At 41.2% G+C, this 14,364-nt stretch overlaps 1 protein-coding gene across 5 annotated transcripts; it reads left to right on the plus strand.

Moving 5' to 3' along the window:
• The first annotated feature begins 391 nt into the window (after positions 1–391).
• On the plus strand, positions 392–8,768 carry Pdp1 (pyruvate dehydrogenase phosphatase catalytic subunit 1). Of its 5 annotated transcripts, none has more exons than XM_021262640.2 (3): positions 410–523; positions 1,150–1,184; positions 4,601–8,768. In XM_021262640.2, the coding sequence occupies exons 2-3, from the start codon at positions 1,154–1,156 to the stop codon at positions 6,256–6,258; spliced, it is 1,689 nt and encodes a 562-aa protein (XP_021118299.1). In that variant the 5' UTR covers positions 410–523; positions 1,150–1,153; the 3' UTR covers positions 6,259–8,768. The 5 variants fall into 5 exon arrangements, with proteins under 5 accessions (XP_004850159.1, XP_021118299.1, XP_004850160.1 ...); XM_087190610.1 differs by lacking the exon at positions 410–523 and adding an exon at positions 559–576; XM_004850102.4 differs by lacking the exon at positions 1,150–1,184 and having other exon boundaries at positions 392–523.
• Positions 8,769–14,364: the final 5,596 nt, after the last annotated feature.

The raw sequence follows: 14,364 nt of genomic DNA on the forward strand, positions 1-14,364 counted from the left end.
GGACGGTCCCCAGGGCCCCACGAGCGCAGAGGCGCTGAAGCCCGGGCGCTTCCTCCTTCTCGGCCAGCGGCCAGCAGTCATCACCACCTCTCACAGGCAGCTTCTCCCAAGACCAGCACTCATCCACCCTCCATCCGCCACTGGGCGCGGTCATGAGGACAGCCACCAGGAACCAATGGGCGTCCTGCGCCGAATGGAAGGGATTGTCTGACCTCCGTGACGTCACAAAACTGGCAGGCAGCGCGCGCCTCTTCCGTCCCCGCCCCCAGGCAGCGGCGCGCTCCTCGCCTCCCCGCCCACTCGCTCTCGCACAGCCAATCAGGAGGCGGGGAGCGCTCGGGCCGGGGCGCGCGGGCGGGGCGGGGCAGGGTGTTAGGCCTGGCGGGGCAGGGGCGCGGAGCGGGCGGAGCGGGGGCGAGGTTCCTCGCTCCGGGTAGCTGCGAGCGGCTGCTGGACGGAGCGCCCGGGGGGTGTCCCGCCGCCTGCACGTTCGGAAGAGGCGGCCGGCCTTTCGCTGTGCCCGGTTCGTATTCTCCACTCCCAGACCCCAACCGCCCGGTCCGGAGTCCTCCCTCGGTGCGAAGTTGTGAGGGGGCGTCGGGGCTGGGACGCGAGGCCGCGGCCGTGCGGAGGGCGGGCCGTCGGGAGCCGAGCCGGCTGGGCCCAGGGCGCCAGGTGCGCGCCGGGTGCCCGGTCCGGGGTCTGCGGCGCGGGCCTGGGCTCTGAGAGTCCCCGCCGCGCTGCCTGCCCGTCGCCCATCTCCGGGCTCCGCTCCCGCTGTCACCCGTGGGAGGTGGCGCTCCGGGGGGCCGGACGGTGCGCGCGCTCATGGGCTCGGCGCTCGGCGCCCGGGCTGCGCGGAGGGGCCGGGGCGCGCTCTTCTTCCACGGGTCGCGCTCTGCTTCCACTGCGGGGTGGGTTTGTTTGTTTGGTCTCCTTCTCCCCACCCCTTTCTCCCCCTCCATCCTCTTCCCCCTCCCGGCCCGCTCGCCGGGCTGCCGCGAGACCTCGCCCCTCCTCTGCTCCCGCCTCCCCACCGTCGCCGCCTCTAATGAGCATCTCTGCCTTGCTTTCAATGGGCCGGTGCTGCTGTCGCTGCTGCTGCCCGCGCGGGTTGTGGATGTTGTCGGCTCCGTGTTGTGATGACAGGAGAATGTGTGTGTGTCCCGGGCCCAGACGAATTGGTAGGTATCCGCCTAACTACCTGCGTCCGAGTACCCAGGAAGGATGGTGACCGCTTTTGTGTATGGATGATGTTAGGCGTGTCGGCGTGGAATTAGGAGTGAGATAGATAGCAAAAGAAGACAAAGGCGTCCTGGACTGGGATAGCTTTGATGCCTTAATTGCGATTTTCAGGTAGGGACAAAGGGAACTGATCAAACAAGTGCTGGCCCGGTGCTTTGTGTCTTCTGAAGGAAACCAGTTTTTCATTCACGGGAGCTGTGAAATGGCTCGGCATTTCCAGAAAATGCTGAAAAATCGAAAAGACTATTTATGCAGTGTGTTTAATGTAATCAGATTACATAAACCGAGATTTTGACATAGTTATGTCAAAATTACTAGTTTAACATTTCTTTTTCATTTGCATCAGAAGCTCTGCAAAGGTAAATAGCTCCGGAGTAGGTACATTGATAGCATTTTCTAATTAATTTGGCCGCGGGTTTATCGATGAACAGAATAATATCTTGGCACAGACTGAGCCGATCACATCAGTAAGAATGGATGGAGCCCTTTCCTGTATCTGGTTGCAGCACATCTTTTCTTATTAGTCATTGGCAAAATCAGCCAAAGCTACCTAGGACTAAGATGTTGCATATAATGTGGCTGTGTCTGGAACATGGGGTAGGAACTTTTCAGTAAAATTGTAGTTAGGAATAACTTAAAAAATTGGCACTGCTCCAGTCTACCAAAAATTGTACCGTGTTATGTTTCACTGCGTAATCAAGCACCTTCCACTTTGTTAATTTAGCAAGTTTATCAGCAGAAGTTTTGATTCCATAAGGGTTATTATTGGATCAGAAGATACTTAGAAAGATAAAGAGTTTTTCATGCTCACTTATTGTTAATCACAGCATTTGAAAGTACATTGGCTTCTAAAGGTATCTGGCATGATGGGGCAAATATACAGTACATACCATTTGTAGTGATAAGATATTACGCTCGTTAATCAGAGCTGGGTTTTCATGAATTCTTCCTTCCCTAAGAATTTGTCTTTTGAAGGCATGTTAGGAGCTGGAGGATTAGGATTCTCAGTCTGTATGCTAAACTCCTGAATAACTGAAAAAATACAGTTGAAAAATTTCACTCTGCTTTCTGTCTTTAATCCCCAGTACTTTTCCTTTGATGGAGAAACGTAGTTGAATATTTGAGTGCTTGAATTTAAATATTGTTCAAAGGACCTGCTCCATGAATTGTCCTCTTTTGCCATAAACTTCATTTTGCAGTCAACTGTAAAAGCAGAAATATTGTCAAAACACGGGAATTTAAGGAAAAAGCTGGTTTCCTGGGCTTATGTCCTGCAGTCAAACCTTGTTGTGCATTTATCATCTTCCCACCCATCTTAAGTTTTAAAGTGAGGACAAATAGAGACTTAGAAGATTCTGAGGAAATTTTATTTCTATAAATATTGCATCTATTATACATTTTTAATAATAGAAAAATATTTATACTCAGTTAAAAATGAGTTCATGTGTTTTCTGCATGCAAACCTGAAAAGAGATAGGATTTGCATCTGGAGGCCAGTGTCAGGTGGCCAACATTTGCGCACATCTCCTGGCTCAGTCCTTTACACTTAACCTTTGGATGACTTTCAGGTATTCAGTTTGAAGTGCTGTTATTTAAGTGCTGTTATTTAGTCCTGGTAGATTCTTGTTCTTCTGGAATTTCTGTTTTACATTGCTGCATTTCAAGATGTTTATTGAGTTATAGATTCTTATTTTCAAAATTCTGGTCATTACTTTCTATTGCCTGATCTTGTATTCATTTTTGTAAACAAATCCCTTCTTAGATAGGACAGTTAAAATAATGGTATTTTCTGTTACTTAGAAATGGTGATCTGTGTGACTCATTTAAATAGTGCCCATTAGGAAAACAACCAAGAAACAGTGATTTTTCAGTGTTTAGTTTCTCTGCTTCCCTACTTACATTTCTCATAGAAAAGATGCATGAAAATACTTTAATACATCGCTAACACTATAATATCTGTAAATTTTTCTCTTAATCGGATCAGCCTCTGGAAAGAATAGTTGATATTAAGACTCAGATGGCTTTATTTTTCCTTATTCCATGTTGTTTACTATATTTGTTTATTTAAGCTATTGTTAAAGTCTATAATCCAACAAATAATTTGATGCAGTATCTTAAGAATTCAGGGAAAATTGTTACTGAGGAAGAAAGGAGTTTTTAAATCACATTTGTATTATCTGGAATAATGCCTTACATTCATTAAATTTTCCACGTGAATTCCCAGCAAATTTTTAGTGTCATATGATTTTTAAAAATTTGTAATTATAATTCCATACCTTTATAATCCAAACCTACTATATGGTTATTCTTGATTGCTCTCCTTGGGCAAATAGAGATTTTTTTTTTTTTTAATATAAGAAAAATTTTTCTAGAGGTAAATTCTCCTAGGGGTCCATATAGATAAAAATAATACTTCTATAGCTTTCTTTTATGACTGCTAAGCTAAGGACAATGATAGCAAGTAAATTAAATTCTAGAACTGAGATTATATTACTAGCAAAGCTGTAGACCTACTAGAATGCTTAATTTTTTTATCACAAGGGACATAGTATAATTCAGCAGTGAATAAAGGAAATGTGAATTTGATTTCAAAGCCTTACCTCAACAAATGTAAGGACCTAGAGGCTTAGAGAGCATCTGCTTCTATATGTTAACTTATAGTTTAAGAGAATGAGACCCACTGAATTGAACTGTCTTTTCCAGGATTATTTGGTAAGTTGGTGATAGACCTATGTCCCTTAGCTCCTTAGCTTGCTGAGTTGGCACAGTGGTCTAGAGAGGTAGGGTAGTAGTCACGTGTAATCAAATGCCGACAGTTGATCACAGGTCTTGAAACAGAATCTTCAGAAATGGGAAAAGTCCTTGCACAAAGTGGGAGATCCAAGGCCTTTTTTTTTTGGTACCGGGGATTGAACTTGGGTCCTTCCGCTTGCAAGGCAGGCGGCGGAACCACTGAGCTAAATCCCTGGCCCCCAAGGCCTTTGCTTAAAAAGATAGAGACAAGAGATTGGCCAGGTAGACTACTGCAACATAATGTTATATAACCTTCATTTCCTCAGCTTTTGCTGGTCAAGGCTATTGTACATTCTGCGCAGTTTGTACCGCAGAAAGAAATACAGAGAAAAGTGAAGTTCAAGTACAGTTCAGTCCTGGCTCCATGAATGATTAGGAGTATTAATTACCATGGTACTCTCTGTAGAAGTAGTATATGATAAGTGTATAAATTATAGTACCTAGCACAGGGCTTAGCATGTAAATTCACTTACTAAATATTTTCTATAAAAGCAAAGCTAGATTAAGAAATCTGAGGTGTAACTCTTTTCTTTATGTACATCTGTCTTAATTTGCTGTCCAGGAATCCCAGTCAGAAGTTCCAGCCTGCCGCTGTTCTCTGATGCCATGCCAGCACCGACTCAATTGTTTTTTCCTCTTGTCCGTAACTGTGAACTGAGCAGAATCTATGGCACTGCATGTTACTGCCACCATAAACATCTCTGCTGTTCGTCACCCTACCTTTCTCAGAGTCGCCTGAGATACACACCCCATCCAGCATATGCTACCTTTTGTAGGCCAAAGGAGAGCTGGTGGCAGTATACCCAAGGGAGGAGATATGCTTCCACACCACAGAAATTTTACCTCACACCTCCCCAAGTCAACAGTATCCTTAAAGCTAATGAATACAGTTTCAAAGTGCCAGAATTTGATGGCAAAAATGTCAGTTCCATCCTTGGATTTGACAGCAATCAGCTGCCTGCAAATGCACCCATTGAGGACCGAAGGAGTGCAGCAACCTGCTTGCAAACTAGAGGGATGCTTCTGGGGGTTTTTGATGGCCACGCAGGCTGTGCTTGCTCCCAGGCAGTCAGTGAAAGACTCTTTTATTACATTGCTGTCTCTTTGTTACCCCATGAGACTTTGCTGGAGATTGAAAACGCAGTGGAGAGTGGTCGGGCACTGCTGCCCATCCTCCAGTGGCACAAGCACCCCAACGATTACTTCAGTAAGGAGGCGTCAAAGTTGTACTTCAACAGCTTGAGGACTTACTGGCAAGAGCTTATAGACCTCAACACTGGCGAGTCAACTGATATTGATGTGAAAGAGGCTTTAATTAACGCTTTCAAGAGACTTGATAATGACATCTCTTTGGAGGCTCAAGTTGGTGATCCCAATTCTTTCCTCAATTACCTGGTGCTCCGGGTGGCATTTTCTGGGGCCACTGCTTGTGTGGCCCACGTGGATGGTGTTGACCTCCATGTGGCAAATACCGGGGATAGCAGAGCCATGCTGGGCGTGCAAGAAGAGGATGGCTCTTGGTCAGCAGTCACGCTCTCTAATGACCACAATGCTCAGAATGACAGAGAAGTGGAGCGGCTGAAGTTGGAACACCCAAAGGGTGAGGCCAAGAGTGTGGTGAAACAGGACCGGCTGCTCGGCTTGCTCATGCCTTTTAGGGCGTTTGGAGATGTAAAGTTCAAGTGGAGCATTGATCTTCAAAAGAGAGTGATAGAGTCTGGCCCAGACCAGTTGAACGACAATGAATATACCAAGTTTATCCCTCCTAATTATCACACACCTCCTTATCTCACTGCTGAGCCGGAGGTAACTTACCACCGATTAAGGCCACAGGATAAGTTTTTGGTGTTGGCTACTGATGGGCTGTGGGAGACCATGCATAGGCATGATGTGGTTAAGATTGTGGGTGAGTACTTAACTGGTATGCATCACCAACAGCCAATAGCTGTTGGTGGCTACAAGGTGACTCTGGGACAGATGCATGGTCTTTTAACAGAAAGGAGAGCCAAGATGTCCTCAGTATTTGAGGATCAGAATGCAGCAACCCATCTCATTCGCCATGCTGTGGGCAACAACGAGTTTGGGGCTGTTGATCACGAGCGCCTCTCCAAAATGCTTAGTCTTCCTGAAGAACTTGCCCGGATGTACAGAGATGACATTACAATCATTGTAGTTCAGTTCAATTCTCATGTTGTAGGGGCATATCAAAATCAGGAATAGGGAGTGGTTCTTACCTGGCAATTCTTAAACTAAAGGGCAGAGTGTTTAAAAGATACTAATGTAATAAACATTTCCAGTGGGTCATTCTAAACACTTACCTGGTTAATAGTCTAGGTAGTCCAGTATTCCCTATTGACTTTGCAGCAGGGTGATAAGATCTAGAGTGTCTGGTTCTGCCTAGTTGGGACCTCACTCACAGCACCTACACTTGAGACAAGTCAGTTTCCTACCGCAGGTGTCAAGACATTGACTTCTTTTTACCAACCAGAGAAAATCAGGACTATCTGGCAAACAAAATCTTGAATAGGCCAAAAGCCAGGATCCTCCCATGTGTATTTTCTTGGTAGAAGGAAACAAGCATTACTGTTCATACCTGCACATCCCTTTCTTCACTAAGATTCTAATGTACATGAGAACATTCATTTATTGCATGACTTTCTGGATATATAATCTATGCATTATTTACATAAGTTTATTTTAGCCTGAGTGATTTTCAGATCAAGTACTTTAAGCCATAAATGACCATGAACCAAGCAATCTGAATTTGTCTGTGTTTTTTTATTATCTGACAGAATGCTTCTTAGATGAAAGAACACACTATATTCCCTATGCCTGATTTTCTTGATGTAATTGAAATATTTCCTGGTTTTCCACACACTGCAAGACAATAAAGCTTTTTAGTTGTATCTACTCCTATGTTGATGTTAACCAAAAGAAAAAGATTTTTTTTAGTTTGTTTTAGTGAAAAACTATTTGGTTTGAAATAAAGATACACAGAATAAAAAGAAGAGACTGATATGTTCAGTGATTGTCATCTGTAGCCACTGGCACATCACTCTTACATAATCCTCAAAGATTTGTCATGCTGTAAGTGTATGGTGGGTAGACTGCTGCTGGGAAATGATATTCCTTATTTAGTACTGATAAGAATTTTTATCAATTTTGGAATTTTAAGAATGACATAAGTGAGTTTAGCAATTGGGGTGGTTACCAAGGCTTAATGTTACCATTTGTTACTGAGTTGGGAGGAAATGTTCGATTTTCCCCACTTAGACATAAGTCAGTTAAAATATTTGCTTTAAAATCCCTAAATACTTTAAGTATAATATAGCTTAAGATATATGTGTTAGATATATATATGAGAAATTTTAAAAGGTAACTGTTGTGCATGCCTGATGTAATACAACATTTACTAGCATCAAGTGTTATTTGCAGCAGTCTCCATAATTATATGCAGTCCCTTCTAGTACTGTGTCAAAGTAAATGAAAATAAATATGTTCAAATTGGCTCTTTGGGGGCTTATTTGATATGCATCAAATGACATTTTGTTCCTGTGTTTAATGGTGATCTGTGTATATATTTTCATCATTTACTCACTATTTAAAAAAAGTCTGTTTGAAATTCACATAGATTTTAATATAAAACTTGGGCTTTTTCTTGTATAATTAGTTGAGTATTTAAGAGTCTTTTTCAGAATTCTGTAGGATATGAACTAGATAGGATACTGTGGACTGCACAGTAAATCAATGTGTTGGATGCAAAATTTCTTCCAATTGAAAATAGACTCAGGAAGATTGCAGCTCAGATTACATCTTATGCTGTTCGTTTTCTGAGATATTTTTGTATTTTAAGTTAGTTTAGACCCTTTTTTCTAGGTATTTTGAAAGGGTAAAGGCTGTACTATGTGTTTATTTCTAAATGTTTTGACCCAGACTTTGTCTTTTAATGAAATATGTGATTGTGGTAGCAAAACCCATTTTTAGCTAATATTTGAATTGCTTTTGAACACCACCACTGAACAGTTCCATATTATATAGTGAATATAGTTATCTACTGAAGATACTCTATATAGAACAGGAAATATAAATTTGGTTTCCTGTGACCATGACCATGATCTAAATAGTTATTCTTTTTTTTTTTTTTTTTTTTTTGGTACCAGGGATCAAACTTGGGTCCTTGGGCTTGCGCAGCAGGCAGCGAAACCACTGAGCTAAATCCCCGGCCCATAAGTAGTTATTCTTATCACACAAGAAGTTTGGTCTACAAGACCCCCAAAAGTTGGAAAGCTGGTCTACTTTGTGTAGAAAGGAAAACAAAGTGTGAAGTTGACATTATGAAAATGAAAATAATTGGGAGTTAGAATCTGAATGTACTCATCTAAAAGTAGTTGAATTTTAATCTTAATTGGTTGTCACACTGGTGTGATATCTAGAATTAAAGTCAGTACTTGTAAACTTTCATGGTATTTAGCTTTTTAAAATTTTGTTTTAAACTTTCTAACGTACATATTTAATTTCTGTATTTATATTTAATTGGTGGTTCATGATCTATTTAATGTATCTTGATTAGTTAAAAGAAATGTTAGTATGATATACAGCACTTATAAAAGGGAACACTGTCTTATAAAAGATGAATCGGTGGGAAGACATATGAAACAGTTTATATCTAATATAAAGCATGGTCAGAGAAATGGCCACAATGAATTAAAGCTTTATATCTGCTTTCTGAATCGTCTATGTTGGGTTTTTGATAATAACAAGATTCATTAGATGATTTCTGTTAGTGGTAGGTTATCTCTAACTTTAGGATCTGGTAAGTAAATAGTACTTTTTAGTTGAGGTATTATTTACATTCAATAAAATGGAACAATTTAAAATTTGTGAGATTTGGCAAGCACCATCCCAGTAAAGAGAGGACTCTTCCATTACTCCAGAAAATTTCATTATATCCATTTCCACGTAGCCCCTCCCTACATAAATATTGTTCTGACTTCTCTAATCAGAGATCAGTGTCACTTGTTCTAGAAATTCATATAAATGAAAACTGTACTCGTGTGTCTGTTTAATATTTTGAGAATCTCATACTGACTATGTTCTCACTGTGTTCCTTGTTACTAACTAGCATTCCATTGTTTGACTATATCACAGTTTATTCATTCTCTGCTAATGGACATTATTATCCCCACCCGACACCCTTTTAAACTGATTTTTAGAATAATAATTGTCAAGAATTCTATTTGGTTAAGGTGTAGCTTTAACTTTGCACATAAAATTACAGGTTAGTTTTATGTCCCATACCTTAATGGTAAACTGTTTTTTATTATTTTAATGCCCTCAGAATGAGTAATGGAAATTTTTCATGGTGAAAAGTTTGGGGAGATTAGGTAGTAGTCCTTTGCTATTGACATCTCTGTACCTCTTCCCCCTAAAAATTTTGTGTTCATTAAGCCTATATAACTGGGCTAATGATTCCTACAGGAAAAAGGCACATATAGTTTGGTTTTAATGCTCTTGATTCATCACTGCATTAGACATTGGTGTTAAGAATTAAGAAGGAAGTGGATAAAATTCTGTTAAGACAGGGATTAGCTGACTGATTTGATTATTTGTGCTTTTATTAAATAAAATTAATGCTGCCTAGAATGAGCTTCCCTGTACACTACTCAAACCCATACCTAAATATAGGTTATTGTTATTTTGTCCTTGGTTATAGCAAGAAGGTCCAGGAGCTATGCATCCTCAGTCTAGGGCAGTGACAGTGAATCTTGTAGAGTTTTCAGTGGTATAAACAGCCTGCCAAGGCTCCCATGCCATAGGTTCGCCACCACTGGTCTAGGCTCTGGGTAGCTGTGTTGTCGTTAGTTAAAGTACTTAATTATGACCTTTTAAATATATAATAAGACAATTGCTATTCATTGTAGAATTTTTCAGATCTTCAAAAGCTGAGTCTTGTTTAAGTTGATGCAAATGTGCCATAACCATTTCCTGGATGAGCTAAGTGAAGATGTTCCAGTGGCATCAGAATGGTCGTCATGTCCTTTGTTCTTTTCAGAATTTACTTTTTTTTTTAAGACAGGGTCTCACTATGTAGTTCACTCTGGCCTTGAACTCGCTATCACCCAGGCTGGCCTCAAACTCACAGTGATCCTCCTGCCTCAGCCTTCCACATGGTGGGATTATAGGTATGCACCACCATACCTAGACAGAATTTACTTTGAAAGCCAAGCTTACTCTTAATAAATCCTCTCTGTCCTGTTCTCAATACAATTTATACTTTTGATTGTTTTGATAATACACATTTTCTAAGTAGGTCTCAAATTGTAAGTCTTCAAAGTGAGAATGAAATTCATATACTCCACATACCGTTAGTGATTATCCAGTGCACATATTTTCATGACCACATGACTTAGATTTAATTATTTTTAGCCAATATTTATGTTCATAAAGTATCTGGTTTTAAATCATATTAGTAATTTTTGAATTTTGTCTGTAGAGACTCAGTTCTTTGAGGGTAGGGCCCATGGATTGTTTTTGTTTCAGAGTCACCATGTTGTTTAATAAAATTTCAGCATTCATTTTATTTTACATTAGAGATACTCCATAAAAAGTGAACTTTAAGAATATATTTCTTCAGAAGTTATCATCTTAATCAGATGGCAAGAAACTAATCTGATAATTATTTCATTTTACACAACCAATGATACCTAAAACAAACTGGTTTTTGAGTGTTACAAAGAACATTGCTCTGGGAGCATCTAGCATCTACCTCCTGAAGGACTGGATATTTCATTTTGTTTCATCTTACTGCCCTTACCCAAAGGTGGGGAGAGTTTTCCAGATAAGACTGCCCAGGAGTCAAGTTCTGTTTTTCCAAGCCATACCCAATTCACTGACATTTGTTCACAACACACTCGACACCAAAGTGCAGTCTAATTTTACTGCAGGGTGAGCAGGTTAGTGATCACATTCAGCCTACAAAACCGCAGACCCTGGTCACTCAGCAATAAGCAGCCAAGAGTCAACTCAAGATTTTTATCTCATTTGTAGTGCTTAATCAGGTTGTCTCCTTGAAGGACAGAAACCGTTTGGCCTGCTTTGTTGAGTAAGAGGCCAGCCTTCTAGCATGAATGCTGAGAAGAATGGGAGATGTGACAAGACATGTAAGCAGGTGGAGAAGGAAAAGAATGACGGCAGCCACAGTAGTGAGTACAGGCATTGCAGGGCAGGGAGCCTCAGATCTTCTGATAGCCTGGACCAGTGACAGGGATGGAAAGTAGAGGAAGGACAGCAGCCAGCCAAACTGGCAAGAGAAAGGCTTTTATAACACATTTTTTAAGCTGTTAGGAACTTGCATATTTAATGTTAGGGCAGCAGCAGCTGGAATGCAAGACAGTTACTAGCATGGCCATTTAGTCTCCATTAGATAAGAAAAAGGAAAGCCTTTGACGATGACCATATGGAAAGGGATCTGTGGTACCCACACAGACAAATTTTTCAAAAGAACTTTGCTTAGAAATCATTTTTTTTCTTGCTCCAAACCTGCTATAAGTTAAAACAGCCTAATTAGCTTGATGAGAACAGAGAAGATAATTAAGGCCTTGATGTCAGAACAAACAGCCATGAGACTAAGCAGACCAGAGACAGCAATTCTCACTAAAGTGAGGCCTTGCCAACCATGAAGGTAGATCCCCATGGCTGCTGCTTACAGATACTAAGATGGCATCTGCTATAACCAGAAGGTACACTGACCTTGAAGCCATAATAATACCTTAGCTGTTCTATGTGCCAAGTCCTGTGAATTTTCTCATTCTTGAGTAGTGGTCTTTGGCACTGCAACCCCTTCTCCAGCTGTCTGCCCAGCTCTGTGTACCAGGAAGCCAACCCTGTTCCTGTACATCACAGACCTCACTTGCCTCCTGCTGCCATTTTGGTTCAACCAATAGCTAACACCAGCAGCAGATTGGAGCATCAGATAGGGAAGAGGCTGGGATATTTCTTCCTCGTTCCTTTCAAGCTTGGGCTACATTCCAACCCTTAGCTGTATCAGTCACACCATAGTGCCCTGAAAGCCACCCCTCTTCTAGGATTCCTGTCTCACTGGGTTCAAATAACACTATTTCCTCCCTTTGTCCTTTCACCTTAGGGATGGTAATGCCTTCCTACTCCTGCTAGTCTCTGGGTGCTGCACAAACCATTGCTCCCTCACCCTTGCCTAAACCTCTATAATCTAAGCCATCTAAGGAGAAGTTAAGACCTGACAAATATGATCCCTAAAGCAAGCTGAAGAACTATATACCTCGTTTACTTAGCACAAAAAGCTAAGTAACTTATCATCATACATCAAACAAACCCATATCTCTGTGTTTCAAAACCTGCATGTTTCATCAGCATATCCTGCTGCTAGACCTCTTTATATAACCAGAATGATCCCTCTAGAATCCAAAAGACCTGAGAAGTGGTCATTAAATGGGCAACCCCTTGAGAAGCAGATGCAAATATCCTCAGAAGTATCAAAGAGTAAGGTAGCCCAGCAGTATGGCATATAGGGAATGGAACCACCCATGGATGGATGGAGTGTACCAAATGTAGGATATAAACAAATGTTTTACAGGTTCGGATCCTAGTGTCTCTCACTTGGTAGTGTGTAGGCATTGAGGACAGGTGTTAGATGTATAGGTAACTAAGAGCTAAGATCTGCCTTCAAGAAGATCACAGTTTAGGGGAAAAAACTACCCATGTATTAAAAAAAAACCTCAGTGATTAAGAATGATTTAGTAGTTGAAACAAGTAGAAATTCCAACAATAATCCCAGGTAGGAGAATAATGACTCTCTCCTAGTGTGCCATAGGGTCAGACAAATCCAGGAGAGTTAGGACAGTTTCCTTAGAAGGGATGATGCTTGTGCAGAGATTCAAAAGCCGAAAAGGGGTTTGCCAGGCAGAAAAAAACCAGGAATGACATTCCTGAAAGAAAACAAAGCATATGTCAAGGCACAGAAACATGAAACCATACCATGTGTTTGAAGATCTCGTGTGACTAGAACATGTCATGGGGGGAGAGAGTAGAAAAGAACTTTGAATAAATACATAGTGACGGGTAGCACTCATGGAGCCAGCACTGCATAAGAAAGCAAAGATGGCCAAGCAAAAGCTGTTACACAGGTGTGGGAGAAGTGTGAAACAAGGTCAGCCAGATCTGTGCCAGGCTGAGATCTGGCTTCTCGGCACTCATGGATAGGTCACTAGACTAATCCTAAATGAAAGAATGGTGGCTAAACAACATAATATCTATGTCATTTACGTATTACAATTAGTCATATGCCTATAGTCACATTTCAGTTACCTGATGGCTAGTTCAAACATTCATATTTTTATTCTGTTTGTTGGTTACTATAGTACAGTTACGAAACTCTAACCAGGTATTGGGCAACTTGAAACAATTAAACTTGGAAACCTAACCAATCATCCATCAAAATCTTAGGCCACAGCACCCAGGTTGAATTGCCAGCCACCCGTTGATTAGTCCAATATAGCAAGTGTTTCTTGGACTTCTTCATTGTTTTTTTTTGTTGTTTTTTTTTTTTGGTACTGGGGATCGAACTCTGGTCCTTGAGCTTGTGCAGCAGGCAGCGAAACCACTGAACTAAATCCCAGGCCCTTCTTCATTGTTTTAAGTAGTAGGGATATGTGGTACCCGGTCTCTAAGATGGCTCCCGATCATCCTTGCTTCCTGATGTTTACACTCTGTATAATCCACTTCCGGGACTGGTTTATGTGACCAATAGAATACACCAGTCACAGCAGGATGTCCCTCCGAGATTAACTTATAAAAGGCACTGCAGCTTTTTCTTGCCCATTCTTAATCTTTTTCACTTAGATTTCTCACTCCAGAAGGAGCCATGTGAGAAGCCTGTAACTAGACAAGTGTAGAAAGGGACTAAGCCGCCTTCCAACAATCATATTAGTAAACTTGGAGGCAGATGTTGCAGTCCCCATGAAGTCCTCAAGGGCTGCAACCTCCTGTGAGACTTGAGTTAGAGAAGCTACTGCCAGATTCTAACTCCCCAGAAACTATGTGCAAAATAACTGCAGCTTCAGATGCCGAGATTTGGGGTAATCTGTTACACCCCTGAAAGTTTAGTCACATAGACAGTGGTTATTTAACTGTTTCCTGAATGGGCGGTATCTCCAATTGGAATATCTGCCAAACAAGATGTGCAATGAGCAAAAATGTCACATTTTTAAAGGTTCCTTAGATTTAAAAAAAGGAAGTAGATCTATATGCAATCTTATGAAAAGATTCTGAGTTATATTGAGTGAAAAAAAT

The sequence above is a fragment of the Heterocephalus glaber genome, unplaced genomic scaffold (genome assembly GCF_053883595.1).
Source record: "Heterocephalus glaber isolate CG9 unplaced genomic scaffold, H.glaber_assembly_v1.0 deba00001555, whole genome shotgun sequence".
NCBI lineage: Eukaryota > Metazoa > Chordata > Mammalia > Rodentia > Bathyergidae > Heterocephalus > Heterocephalus glaber.